Source organism: Balaenoptera borealis, assembly GCF_965194805.1.
Source record: "Balaenoptera borealis genome assembly, chromosome: 1".
Classification (NCBI taxonomy): Eukaryota; Metazoa; Chordata; class Mammalia; order Artiodactyla; family Balaenopteridae; genus Balaenoptera; species Balaenoptera borealis.
The window spans coordinates 122941502-122955771 of record NC_138860.1 but is presented as its reverse complement, the minus strand read 5'-3'; the positions used below and the strand labels follow the sequence as shown (position 1 = coordinate 122955771).

Sequence of the window (14270 nt, the reverse complement as noted above, 5' to 3'; positions counted from 1 at the left end):
CTGTTCTTCAGAAAATTCTATATTGGAAATCTACTACATTAGTAAAGTGTGCTGATCTTTCTATTTTTTTTCCTTCTCTTTTTCCATACTTTACCTTTTTGGATGACTAATATTAAGGCTTTAAAAATCCTTTCTCTGAATTATCAAAACAGCAAGACTTCTGCAACTTCTCAAATATCTTTCAAAAGCAGAGGAAAATTCACTTAGAACCATAACTATAATCCTGCAAACTATCAACAACAAAAATTAAGGAGCTCAAGTTAAAAACCACAGTGCTTCAGAATCAATTCTATATTTTTGACAAATACTACAACTTGTGAATTTTGGCTCCAAGTCAGTCTTACAATAACATTTTCTCATATTTGTAATATTCTCTAATATGATTTACAAGGAATTATAATTGCAAATCATCTCTGGCTTTAAAATATGCAGTGCTCCAAAATTTTATATGATGTCACTTGTTTGAATTTTCACACAGCTTTTTGCCACAGAAGTGTGTCTGCTTCTGAAGCCCTAAAACATATTTTCATTTAAAACAAATATAATACTAATTTAAGCTGAATTATTTGTATAAGCAGTACAGTATCAGCAAATGGAAGAAAGCAATAACATATGTAAAAGTTTATTTATGAACTTGGGAAAAGGTTGGCCCCTTTACTGCTTGTCATGATATTGCCCAGCTCCATTTCTGTATTCCTTCTTCATTGATAGTGCGCTTCTCTTTTAGTAATCTTGTAAGACCATAAATCTTCTTAGTGAAAACCTACCAAGGTTGGCGTTTGCCTCAGTCCCCTGAAGATTTCTGTGCTCTAAACTGTGTGCTTTTCTTCTCTCTCCATCCCAATTACATTTTTAGTTTTCTCAGTAGAACTGAGAACTCAGCCAAGTTTGAGAATTGCTGATTTTCTAAATCATACCAAGGTGCAACCCACTAACTAATCATTTTGCGGGATTATTTGCATCTTAGAAAGAAGATGCATGTTTATCCAGGAGACTGTTTATTTTATTGTATTAGTGAGAGACATTGTGCAATAGTTAAAGAGAACAGGTTTTAGCATTGGATTGACCTGGACAGAACCTAGCTCTTCAACTTAGAAGTTTATGTCTTGGAACAGTTTACTTCTGAATGTCATTTTTTTTTTTCCAGTAAAAAGGGATATAAGGGATAACTCATGTGATGCAGAGTAATTAAAAGGATAGAGATAAGAAAAAATACTGAAATTAATGCTAGTCTTTTATAAAAGAAATGCTATAGATGGCAACGAGTTAGAGAACTGAAATAAAAAATTGGGTCAAAAAAAAAATTGGGTCAATGTAGAAGTTTTTGATATGGTAGGTAACCCATAGGTATCACATCAGCACACAGAGATGTGCTTCTCCCATACATAGTTGTTCTTGGCTGTTCTTGGCTTTCTCTGCTTTTACCTTTGTTCTATGCTCTGTTACTACTTTAGAGGACCCCTGGTTGAAAACCGTGATTAAAACCTAAAATTCTAATTTCTTAATTCTATTTGGAATCTTTTTTTATAGCACTCATGAACAGTGGTTATCTACATTCCACCTAATACACCATACATAAGTTCATATGGCACTTTCTATTAAGTGCTTTTCTGTACATTATCTCATTTTAGAGTCACACAGGTAGGAAAAATAATAACATCATAGATGTTTCATCTGCATTTTGTAAATGACAAAACTGAATCTCAGAAATTTTGCCCCTTTTGGGGGTTTCAGCTTTTTGGACTGGATTGGAGCAGTGCTGGCTCCTTTGAATGCCCATCTGCTGAATCCTTTCATTTATTTCAGTTTTCAGTAAAGAGTCTACAAATTGAAATAAGTTATTGTGCCATAAGTATGATACTGTCATAGTGTCTTAGTTATTTTGGGAGACACTAAGACAAATGTATTTTTAAGATAATTCTATTAACAGCAATTAATATGTCTACATTAAGTGGGTAAGTAAGGCCAGTGTCCTGTATAGCAGAGCTTTGATTTCATTTATAAATGAAAACCGTTCTTTTATTAATTGTTGCATTCTGTATTTGTAAATCTTGTCACTCTTTATAAATCCATTGATCAAATGTGTCATTTTTCTTTGGGTTTACTCAAAAAGGGCCACGTAGTTTCTGATTGTGACTAGGTTATACAGAAAATATTTTATTAAGGTAATTTAAAATTGTCTTATAAAGATGAATAATCCAGCTAAAGATATATATTAAAAATTTAATGATACATTAGTGATTCATAGTAAAGATCCAGAGAATTATTTAATAAATGTATGAATGGTGGCTTGAAAAACATACTTTGTATGACATCTCTTGGATATAGACATGACTCATATTACTTGAAAATGCCTTATTAAAATAATATACTTCATAAATGAGTTAATTTTTTTTTTTTTTCTTTTTTAAGGTTTCAGCAGAGCAGCTTTACCATTTGGGTTAGTTCGTAGAGAATTGTCCTGTGAAGGTTATTCTATAGATCTACGATGTCCCGGCAGTGATGTCATCATGATTGAGAGCGCTAACTATGGTCGGACAGACGACAAGATTTGTGACGCTGACCCATTTCAGATGGAGAATACAGACTGCTACCTCCCAGATGCCTTCAAAATTATGACTCAAAGGTAAATGTTCACGTGTTATTATCCCATTTTAGTTACTACATCCAAATTCGTAAAAGTATTATCGTAACTCCAGGCTGGACAGATACAGTCCATATCTCAGCCTATTCATTAAACTGAGTTAGGGTTTTACCTACTAATGTTGATTTCTACTTTATAATATTTCAACAACATTTAAATCTCTGTATCATTTTTATATAGATTGACATATCAGAAGGAATATGTATTACATGTTTTTTTATACATCATAAGATAAAAGTAATTGACATGTAATCTTGTTTTTTAAGCCTTCAAAATTTTGAAATATTTTATACTATCAAGAATGTTTAAATGTCTGGGTCTTTGGCAATAATTGCTCCTTATTTTTTTTAAATTAGTAAACTTTATTTTTTCAGCAAAAATGAGCAGAATGTACACAGAATTATCATACTCCATCTCCACACGTGCAAGGCCTCCCTAACCATTGACATTCTGACATCCCCCATCATGGTGGTACATTCGTTATAGTAGATGAACTCACATTGATACATCATCATCCCCCGAAGTCCTCAGTTTGCATTAGGGTTCACTCTTGTTGTTGTACATTCTGTGGGTTTTGACACATTTATAATGACACTTATTCACCGTTGTAATATCATCCAGAACAGTTTCACTGACCTAAAAATCCTCTGTGCTCCACCTACTCATTCCTCCCTCCATCTAATCCCTGGCAACCACTGATCTTTTTATTTTCTTACAGTTTTGCCTCTTCTGGAGTGTCATATAGTTGTAATCGTACAGAATGTAACCTTTTCAGATTGCTTTCTTTCACTTAGTAATATGCACTTAAGTTTCCTACATGTCTTTTCATGGCTTAATAGCTCATTTCTTTTTAGTGTTAAATAATATTCCATAGTCTGGATGTACCACAGTTTATCCATTCACCTACTGAAGGATTTCTTGATTTCTTCCAAATTTTGGCAATTATGAATAAAGCTGCTATGAACATCTGTTCAGGTTTTTGTGTGGACATAAGTTTTCAGTTCATTTGGGCAAATACCAAGGAGCATGATTTGTTGGATCATATGGTAAGAGTGTGTTTAGTTTTGTAAGAAACTGCCAAACTGTCTTGCAAAGTGACTGTACCATTTTGCATTCCCACTGGCAATGAATGAGAGTTACTGTTGCTCCGCACCCTCACCCGCATTTAGTATTGTCAGTGTTTTAGATTTTGGCTAGTCTAATAGGTGTATAGTGATATCTCATTGTTTTAATTTACAATTCCCCAATGACATATCATGTTGAACACCTCTTAATATACTTACTTGCCATTTGTATATGTTTATTGGTGAGGTGTCTGTTCTGGTCTTTTGCCCCCTTTTGTAATTGGGTTGTTTTCTTATTGTTTAGCTTTAAGAGTTTTTTATTTTTATATTTTTATTTTTATTTTTTTGGCCACACTGCGTGGCTTGCAGGATCCCAGTTCCCTGACCAGGGATTGAACCTGTGCCCCCTGCAGTGGAAGCACGTAGTCCCAACCACTGGACTGCCAGGGAATTCCCTTTAAGAGTTTTTTAAAATATAGTTTGGATAATAATCCTTTATCAGATAATGTCTTTTGCAAATATTTCCTCTCAATCTGTGGCTTGTCTTCTATTGATCTTCAGTTTTAGAAAAACAAACAAAATAAAAACAACAGATTAAGAAAGTTAAAACATATAGTGCTCATTCTCTGTCTCTTTCTTCATATATAGATAATAGGAAGGAAGGGAGGAAGGGGGGGAAGGAAGGAAGGAAGGAAGAAGGAAGGAGGAAAGAAGATAGAAAGTTATTTGGGTAATATACCAATTTTGCTTAATTTTGTGTTTTAAAAATGACGTGTTTGAAAGTGTGTTATAAACTATAAAATATATGAATGATGTCTCTTAACTGGACAGTTGTGTTTCTACAAGTAAATAGAATACAAAAAACTGCTGACAATGGGTATGGACTTTCCTCTGCCTTAACACAGAGCACCTAATTCTTGGCATCTTTTTTTTTTCGTAAATTTTGGTACTCTTGGCATCTTAATTAGAGTTTTCTTATATGTAAGGTATTAAAATTGTGTTCGTTGTGATTGAAAGTAATATCCAGCAATCCCAGTTATTTGGAACATAGAGACTCTCTGAAGGAACACAAGTTTCAGAGTTAACACAAGTTACAACGTTGATTTTGTATTTTGTTTACTGGGAAAACCCTTTATCTTTCTATTCAAAGCTTACACCCTCTCCTCCTGCCTCTTTTCCCCCACTGAAAACAGTCTTCTGTCCAGTTTTGTAGCTTATATGCTAGTCTACCTTAAAGTAGAGCAGCAAATTTTCTAGACTGAGGTCTGATCAGTGTAGGCACAGTGAAATCATCTAAAGGTGATAAGAGCGATGAAGGAAATAATGGAAAAACTGATTTTTAAAAATCCAGTCTATAAGAGTGTGGGTACAAATTGCTGTAAAATCTCTAATTTCAAACAAAATAGGTATTAGCATATTTTTATTGATAGCACATTATAGTAAGTAGTTTTTTGTTAATGTTGATGCTGATCAAGATATTTTTAATAAACAAGAGGACATATATAATACTTTTGAAAGATTTCCATCAAAATGCTTTTATTTTTAGTTTTTAAAGGGTAGTTATTAAAAAATTAAGGTAAAATCTTATTTGCACAAATGGCACTGGATAAAGGTTTTTTGCAGTTTTTTTGTTTGTTTTGTTTTTGTTTTTTTTAAAAAACAAAAGTCCTTTATGGACTATGTAGGATTTGAAATCTGGCTTGTGAAACAAACTACGTAGGATAATATACCTTCTTTGGAAGAATGGATTCTGTGCTCCAATAAAATGGTAATAGAACAATTTGCACATAGTATTTAAAAAATTGAGAACTGCCTATAGCAGGCAGACAATAAAGGTAACCCCTGATAATTGACCATTTATTCATTCTTAATATGTTGATTCGACTATTCAGTGGTAGTGATATCACATGAGCATCTAGAAGTAAGCCAGAGAGAAATAGGAAGTGAAAAATGATTATGTACAATTACCTGTTTTTATTAGACTGACAGGCAAAAAGCAGTGGGAGTTAGTACAAAGAGAATCTGAAAAGAGCTGGCCCTGAGGAATTGTACTTTGTAGGTAACTTCCTTTTGTTTGTGGAGTTATACATTTAAATACATGGTTGAATATCTAGCACAACACATAAGCCTTATCATACTTGTTAATATAAATGTAATTACATATTATAGGAAATGCACAAGATAAGATAGCAAGTTATTTTCATTGTTTCATTATGTTATAAAAGCAGGGCTACATTTTTGATAATACATTTTAAAGGAACTAGAGTTTGGGGGTATTTAAATTCGGTGAAAGCATACTGTAATTTCCTTGTTATCAAAATCTCTGAACAATTTGCGGTGTGTTAGGGAAAATAAGGGGTTAGTTCCAAAACTCTCTGTAGAAACTCCATTTTTATATTGTTGAATTATATTAGTGGCTTATAATTATTTAATCAACACAATGACAATTTAAACATGAACACTTTATTGACACGGAAGACAATGTTAAGATGACTTAAAAGTGAATTTCATAGTGGTAATTTATAAGTACTCCATTCTGTGTATGTCAGATTATAAACCCTAAAGGAAGTCCACCATATTTGACTATTACATAGTTTGAAATAGCTGTAAGAAAAATAGGTAGACAATATTTTTGCAGCTGAATTATTACAGAATAACTACTTAATGTGTAGAATACTTGTCCCTATTTTTTTAATTTAAAGATATTCTTTCAGTATTTACAAATAAAGTAAGAGTTATTTTCACCAAACTCCTAATAATTTGGCAAATTTTTCCATTTATAATCATCAAAAAAATGTGTTAATAATGTAGAAAATCAGACTTTTTTTCTTTAATGTAGGAGATTTCTCTTTGGAAAAATTAAATAAAAGCACTAGATATTTTTCTATTAAATTTGAAACTCCCTGTTTTCTACATATAATAATGGATATAGGCACAGAAATTTCAATACCATAAAATATGTTTATATTATAATTCAAGGCTTTTCTACCCCCCCCCCCCCCCCCACTGTCATCACTACTTCATCAGTTGAGAGTCAAGTAAATAAACACACTTGTAATTCTTGACTGTGGTGATAGTAAAAGTATCAATAATTGTTATTTATTCTCTATTTTCTATTTCCTGCTCACTTAAAGGTATGAAACCAAGACTCTATTACTAACTGATTCTACTTGTCTTTTAAGTACACTGAATGGCTCATCCTAAAAAGTGAGAAATGAAACTCTTTCCTAAAATGATATGTTTTAATACTCTATAAAATGATCACCATTAGAGATAATTTTTTTAGCACTCTTTGAAGATAATTGTAGTGGGGTAACTTAAATATGAAACAGTTTCAACACTTTGAATTCATTAAAGCAAAGAAAAAAAACACTTCTTATTACTACTCTGAAGTATTTGATGAATAAGTAAATTAGAATTTTGCTAACAATACTGTTTCTTTGTAGCACTGGGTACAATCTAGTTAAAGTGATTTGCTAAATTGTACCTGAGATCCTCTTCTGGTATTGCTTATAACTGTCCCTTTGTTCATTTATTCACTCTAAGAGCTTGCCAGTTCTCATCAAGGTGGTTTGGTGCCGTAGATTATGCTTTGTAATTGTCCTTAGGTTTTTCTTTTTTTATTAACACTCCAGCCAAGAGATCTGAAAGTAAGAAAGTATGTAAATGTTTACTGGGTTTTAAAAAAATATTAAATGTAAGGTTAATGGGCGTAGGTAGGTCCAGTTTTTCAGAGTCTTAACTCATACTATCAGATGTACATCAGTGTACCTCTGTCAGTGCAAAGAGGTTCTAAAAGTAATATGTGCTGCTCTCAAGAAGATGGTAAGAATACATGCCTCAGTTTTTTCCCTACAGTAGGAAAGGTGTATTTTGTATAATTGATTCAAAGATAGGCCCTTTTTTTGTGTGTTGAAATTGCCCAAGGAAAGTAAAATAGTGTCCTAGACTTAGGGAACTAGCCTGATTCCTTCAAAGATTTTAGCCAATTTTTTTAGCCCACTTATGGATACCAACTGGCTAGAACCTCATAGCACAACTACAGTAGGTTACTTATTAAATAAAATACAGTATATTTTTGGTTGTTAAACTACCGATTTAAATTCCTTTAAGTTATTTGGGAAACATGGTGAAATATAAATAAATAGTTCAGCAAACAGTTGTTTATACAGATCTGGCACTCACAAGAGTCTTGAAAGAAGAACATACAGATGAAGCAAACATAAACATATAGTTGGTAGTTACAGGTGAACAGATGATATTACCTACAGAAGTTATGTGGTTTGAGCGTGCAAAAAGCTCTAGAGAACACCTGCATTTAAGGGGCAGAGGTAAAGTTACCATCAAGGAAATCAGAACAAGAACAGGAGGGTAGTGTCTCATAAGCCGACAGTAAAGTATAAAAGAGATTCATTTTTTTCTCACTGCTGCTGAAGATTTTTATTCTATTTAGCTCAAATAAAAGAACACATTAGGTTTTTTCAGGATAGGAGAGTTTCAGGATAGAAGTTAAGAAAATAGCATTCAGCCTTGCATAGGCCAAATGAATTAGATACCACTCTAGTCACAGTCATCCAGGCAAGGAATAAATACATAATCTAGATTTATGAAGTAGGAGTACAACTCACAGATTTTTTAGCTTAAGGGGAAAAAAATCTAGCTTTTAGAACATGGGAACAATTTAATTAAATTAAGCTAAGTAAGAGCCAAAACTTATTTCAGAGCCTAGATCTTGTCCACAAAGGTTGGGATGATGGACATAAGCTCAGAGTAGGGACCAGATTAATCTATTCCTATCCTATACCCCATTCAATAACTTCTCTATCCTTGAATTTTCCTTTTCTAAACCTACCAGTGTCCCAACTTATTATCTTCAAGTATAATAATTACATTTTATTTAACATTGTTAACCCAACAGCAATTCAAGTGGTGATAATTTCTTGTGTGCCTGAGGATTTGAAGAAATGTGTTATTTTATACATATGTGCATTACTTTTTTCTGTTCTATGGTTCTTTACGTTACAGTAGGTTATAGAGTGAGACTGGAAAAATGAGTGCATTGGCTTCTTCACCTCCCTTCTTGTTACGAAGCAAGGCACTTAACTCTCATAAGGACTCTTTATGGGCGGGAAAAACCATAGGCCATTGCTTCTATTTTAAGGGAGTTACTGAATAACAGATTTTTGGAACTGCCAAGGAATTTGGGACTCATCATAGTATAGCTCTCTCTCATTTAACTTGGAGAATCAGCTGTCATTGCAGTCAAAACACTTCATCCACATTGCAGCATGTATATTCTCCTCACTTATTTTTAAAATCTCTTTGAGAAGGAATGGCAACACGATATCCTTCTTTTTACTTTGTGAACCTTTAAAAAGGTTATTTATTTGCCACAGAGGCTGAAACCTCAAGTCGTCTATACCTGGAACCTCATTAATTAATATCTTAGTTGCATGAAAATTGATTCTTAAATAATATTTAATAATTATTCTTAAAAAATTCTGTTATCTAGTTTTGTATATATACTTCTGTTATTTTCAAGTATACTAATAGATATTAAGTGTGTGTAAAATATTTAAAGAAAGGAGATACTTAAATACATGCACACATCCACACAAAACCTTCATATGACAACTGATGCATGTTGGAAGATTCTCAGAATTTAATCAAGAAAATCCATTAAAATGTAGTCACAGTTCTGCCAGTGTTCTCTGACAAACTTCATGATTACAGATGTCTGTGTGGGCATACTCTCCTTGACATACAACCCGTTCGACTTTTTTTTTTTTTTTTTTCCGTTCGACTTTTATATTGTTGATTCAGTCTTCATAAAGAAACTTTGTATCCAAGTCAGAGCTATATAAAAGAGGTTTTATTTAGTTAATTTTTTGTTCCCTGACCTCTTTATAGGTATCAATAAACTTAAAACTCATCTTTCTAAGATATTCACATCCCTTCCTTATTAATCGCATTTTTTAGAGGGAAAAATTAGCTAAATCCGTTCCATCATCTAATTTGATGTTTTGTAATATTTTAGGGGTTGGCATATTTTATTCTTGCGTTATTATCAATACTTGCTAGTCAGGGGGTACCCTTCTCTTGCCTAGTATTTATTCAGTGTACCTATTCATTCTCATAGGGTCTAAGCCTGCCATTTCTGAGAAAGTGCAGCCTTACCTTTATGCTGTTTATCCCAAGTGCTTTTATCTATCTGTGGTGTCAGGTTTATCAACGATTTGTCCATTACGATGACATGCATCTGGGCAAAAATAAATAACTCAGATGCTGCTAACTCATCATCTCTGCGATGTATTTAGGTTATTTCCTGTTGGGTGATGGATTTGCACTAATTCTTTCACTCTTGGCTGAGTTGTTTTAAGACAGCTAACTGGAATTACAAGCACCTCTCTTTGGCCAAGGATTGGGAGGTTACTAGCGCAAACTCTTGAACCTTAGTACAGTAATAAATAACAATTAAAGCTCTAATTGGTATATCTAATTGAGCACATACTCTGCATGCCACTTACTGATAGGCGTTTAAACCAAAGCACGCATTATAGGAAGGAAAGACTATTGGCAGTAATAAACGTGAACCATATTAAACATTCACATTTAGTGTGTAAGAAAGACTAATAAATTATAAAATGGCTTAGAAGACAAATCATCTTAATATCCCTTATGACCCTCCTTATCAAATGTGGAAGAAAGAAACAGTCACATCAAAGATTCTGCCTTACAGGGTCCTCTGTTTCTCCTTTTAAGATGAAAATTAGTAAAATAATTGTGCTGGATAATGAACACTGAGAATACAAGCATGACCTGCTGGTTTTTCTGGTGCTTAATATGTGGGTTTTACCTTTGTGTACTGGTGGTCAAGGAAGCCAGAACCATTTTCCCTAAGGACACTATATTTCCTAAGGATTATTCAGTGAAATTAAGAGCCTTAAATAATACCATGAAAGTTTGAATTTGATTTTATTTTTGAACAGCTACTGTCAGATGAGAGATAGGGAATATAGTTTTTAAAAGTAAAGACATATCTCATTTAAACTCTGGTGTTTTTATTATTAGAAGTGGTTTTTAGTTTTGAAACTAAAGTGGAGAGGAGAAAAAATAAAAGTGAATATGAATATCCATTTGAATTTTAATGTTATAATAATCTTTTCATAGTCTCAGTTATCACTTATGCCAGCTTTCTTATTTGAGAGGTGAGTGTTATAGATGAGATGACAGTAGTATTGCAGTAGTACATGTATTGTCATACACCTTGTAGATATTTACTCTCTTAGAACATTCTCTACTACACACTAAACATGGGTTTCTATTTACAAAGTAAATTTAAACAAATTAATTTATTAAGTGACAGAAACCAGGCCTAATTCAGCATTATATTACTACAATGTATTGGACAATCAAATGTTAAATAACTAGATGAAAGCACGCTAAATCTGTTTACATAAGACTATTTTCAAATACTCATTTGAGTACTTTGTTTTGTACCTAAGTATGATTTCTTTTTAGTGTGTATCTGCTTTCTGAAGTCATACTACTAGAGTCAGTATATAAATATGACTTACAAGCATCCTTTTAAAAAGAGTTATACTTGGAACAAATAAATATAGTTGTTTAATCACAGTTGTAGAGAATACAAATAAAATTTTATTTTAGAGTTTCAAATCAAGACATAGCCACTATCTTTCCTTTTGATATGGCTTTTTCTTCTGTTTTCTCCTCTTACGAAAAACTCATAGATAAATGCTACTGAACTGTAATACAAAGCATATTTTCTACCAGTATAAAAAATTAAAAACAAATTATGAATTGTAAGTTCACTTAAGAATTTGGAATTATTTATCTTATGCAGTTCATATAGGCATTTTTATTACCAGGAAATAAATTTATGTATTCATTGAAGCTTTGGAATAATTCCACTGTCTGAAAATATACTGTTTATTATTTTATACATTTTATTATGTCATAAATAATAACAAAATATAATTTTGAGTAAAGTTGAGAATTTTCCATTCTCATTATCCTTTTTATTTTACTGAGATTTCTAATTAAGTTAAAAAAATTGCCTATATGTTATTTGGTAGAGAAAATATTTTTAATTGTTGGTTTACTATAAATCCTTGTGTTATTTTCTTACAAGCAGTTTAGCTGCTTGACTTTGCCACATCAAAAACGGCATATAAATAAATTGTGAGTCGGTATCATTCATAATATACTCTATTGACTAATTTTATTAAATGAAGAGAGAAAAAGATTTGATATCAATTGCTTAAAAACAGCTTAAACTGTCATTTATTATGGCCCTATTAATTTTTCCATATATTATATAATGGGATTGCACACCTATACTATATTAACAACAACAGCAATAACAGAAAACACCAGTATGGATATCTACTTTGTATATTGCCTAAGAAAAATTACTGTGGGTAATTAGATTTCTGATAGCATTTTACTAATATTTATGTCTTACAGATTTTAGAGACATTCTTTTTACTTACTATTTTCTTTAAATATCTTATAGCAATTTAGTTACAGTTTTTAGTGCTGTTTGCTATTCCACAATTAGGATGAGAGCTAACATCTCTCAGATGGTTCTAGGAAAAATCTAGTTTTGAAGAAATACAAAGAAGTGAGCAATTCTGTAATCTTAATATTTATTTCATATAAACCAATCAAGTGTATCGTGTAGCTAATATGTGTTGCAGTTCTCCCAATATTTCTTCGCATGTCATATGCAACCAATAAAGACATGGTTGTAGAATGCCCCACGGCCTTGAAGATAATGTCTGAAATGAGAGTCACTCTGTATAAGTTGTCAATCTCAAGACAGTTTTCTGTTTTTCAGACTATAGGTCTGTCATTTGTAATGAATTCAACTGTAATTTGTGAAAAAAGTACTGTTTCTAAAGGTGGATTTATCATGAAGCCAGTAATGAATCTTTAATGTCAGAGCCTCTTGCTTGCACAGGCCTCTTCCAAGGCATTCTCAGGGTCCCTAGCAGTGGGCTCACAGGGTCATGTTTTTGTAAAATTTGCTGAAGTATGATATTTAAACACAATCTTTTAAGGTTTTGATTTCCTTCTCTGACTTCTCTCTTACAATTCCCCTCATTTATGGTTGCTTAGGGGTAGCTAAGAGCATTTGGGGATTCTGTTAAGTGGAGGTTCAGTTGGTGATAAATTCAGTTTGAGTTTAGTGGGGGTATTTTTATGTGGTTTGTAGACACTCATGTACAGTTTAGTTATTGTTAGCTATTCTGGTGAAGAACTGGCCTCTAGAAGTACCCCTATTACTCATTATACTGCCTTACTGATTGTGACGTAAATGTGCAAGGCCAGATGTCATATTACAGTTTAAAAGTGTCCCATGGCACCTGACATATGTGGCCAGTGGTGGAGAAATAATGTTTGGAATAAGTGGAACCAGAAGCTAGACTGGAAAATTCTTTCAGTCATTAAGGGGTTCTTATAGATAGCTAATCAAAACAGAAGTTCTCTCCTGTATATTCTTGGTGGATTATATACAGTAGTACACAGAGAACATATCCAAAGGTAGTACTGACAATTGTAAATGCCCCATACTGTTCTCCCCTTTTAATGAGTATCATATAAAACAGAATATATCAGAATACCTGTGTTTGTGGAGCACAGGCTGTAGCACTTCAATGCACATGAGCACCTGTGGCATTGTAGGTACATGCCTAAAGTATCCAAACCATCAATAATGAAAAATAAATTTTGATCAGCTGTTTAGGAGGAAAAGCAAAATTATAGAAAGTGACACTATGAAATTGTGAAGAGACAATCCTAAGATGTATGGTGAAAAAATTATTAAGGAAAGAATTGTAAAGGAATGGGAGGCAATTAAATTTTTTAAATGTTTTTTAGTTTTCTGGGTTTTGTTACTTGTGATACTTTTAGGCTTTCTGAAAATTTGTGTTGTTTGTTGTGGTTGCCTTTTTTTTTTTTTTCTTAAGTATTCACTTTGGTACCTTATTTTCTACTTGTAATTTTTTTCTATTTTTTCCTTAAATTGGTACCCCTAAGTGTTAAAAGCTGGAGACCTTACAAAACTTGAATCCACCCCTGCTATTTTTATTTATAATGTGTTAGTTTCTTGAAATTGGCACAGTGTTCCACTAGACAGTCTTAGGTTGATGTGTACATTTTAGGATATTTCTTTGTATCTTTTTAATTTTATCTCATTTTGTCTCCTTTATCTTTAATCTCCAAAGATTTAGGGTTTCAGAGAAGAAAGAGTGAAAAATTTAAAAAATTTAACAAATCAATTTATTAATTTATTTAATTAAGTAGATGACAAAATATTTATTCATTCAGTAAAAGAGCTGAGATAGAAAAACCCATTTTCACAGTTTATGTTAAATAAATGCTTGGTTTAAAACCTTACTATTATAATATAGGCTAAACTAAGGGAGTTTTTAAACTACATGATTTTTAAACAAACTTTCAAGAAATTATACTAATAAGCTTTACTTTTATACTTTCTTCCCACTCTCCCAATTCCCCAGTTTGGGAAATTTCCTTCA

At 32.4% G+C, this 14270-nt stretch overlaps 1 protein-coding gene across 8 annotated transcripts in view; it reads left to right on the top strand.

Moving 5' to 3' along the window:
• Positions 1-14270, top strand: part of ADGRL2 (adhesion G protein-coupled receptor L2) — a 266791-nt gene that overhangs the window by 183547 nt on the left and 68974 nt on the right. For all 8 annotated transcript variants that reach the window (XM_082354785.1, XM_082354786.1, XM_082354792.1 and 5 more), the window contains one exon: positions 2413-2626. In XM_082354785.1, the coding sequence (XP_082210911.1) occupies positions 2413-2626 (214 nt within the window). The remainder of the gene's footprint in view (positions 1-2412; positions 2627-14270) is intronic.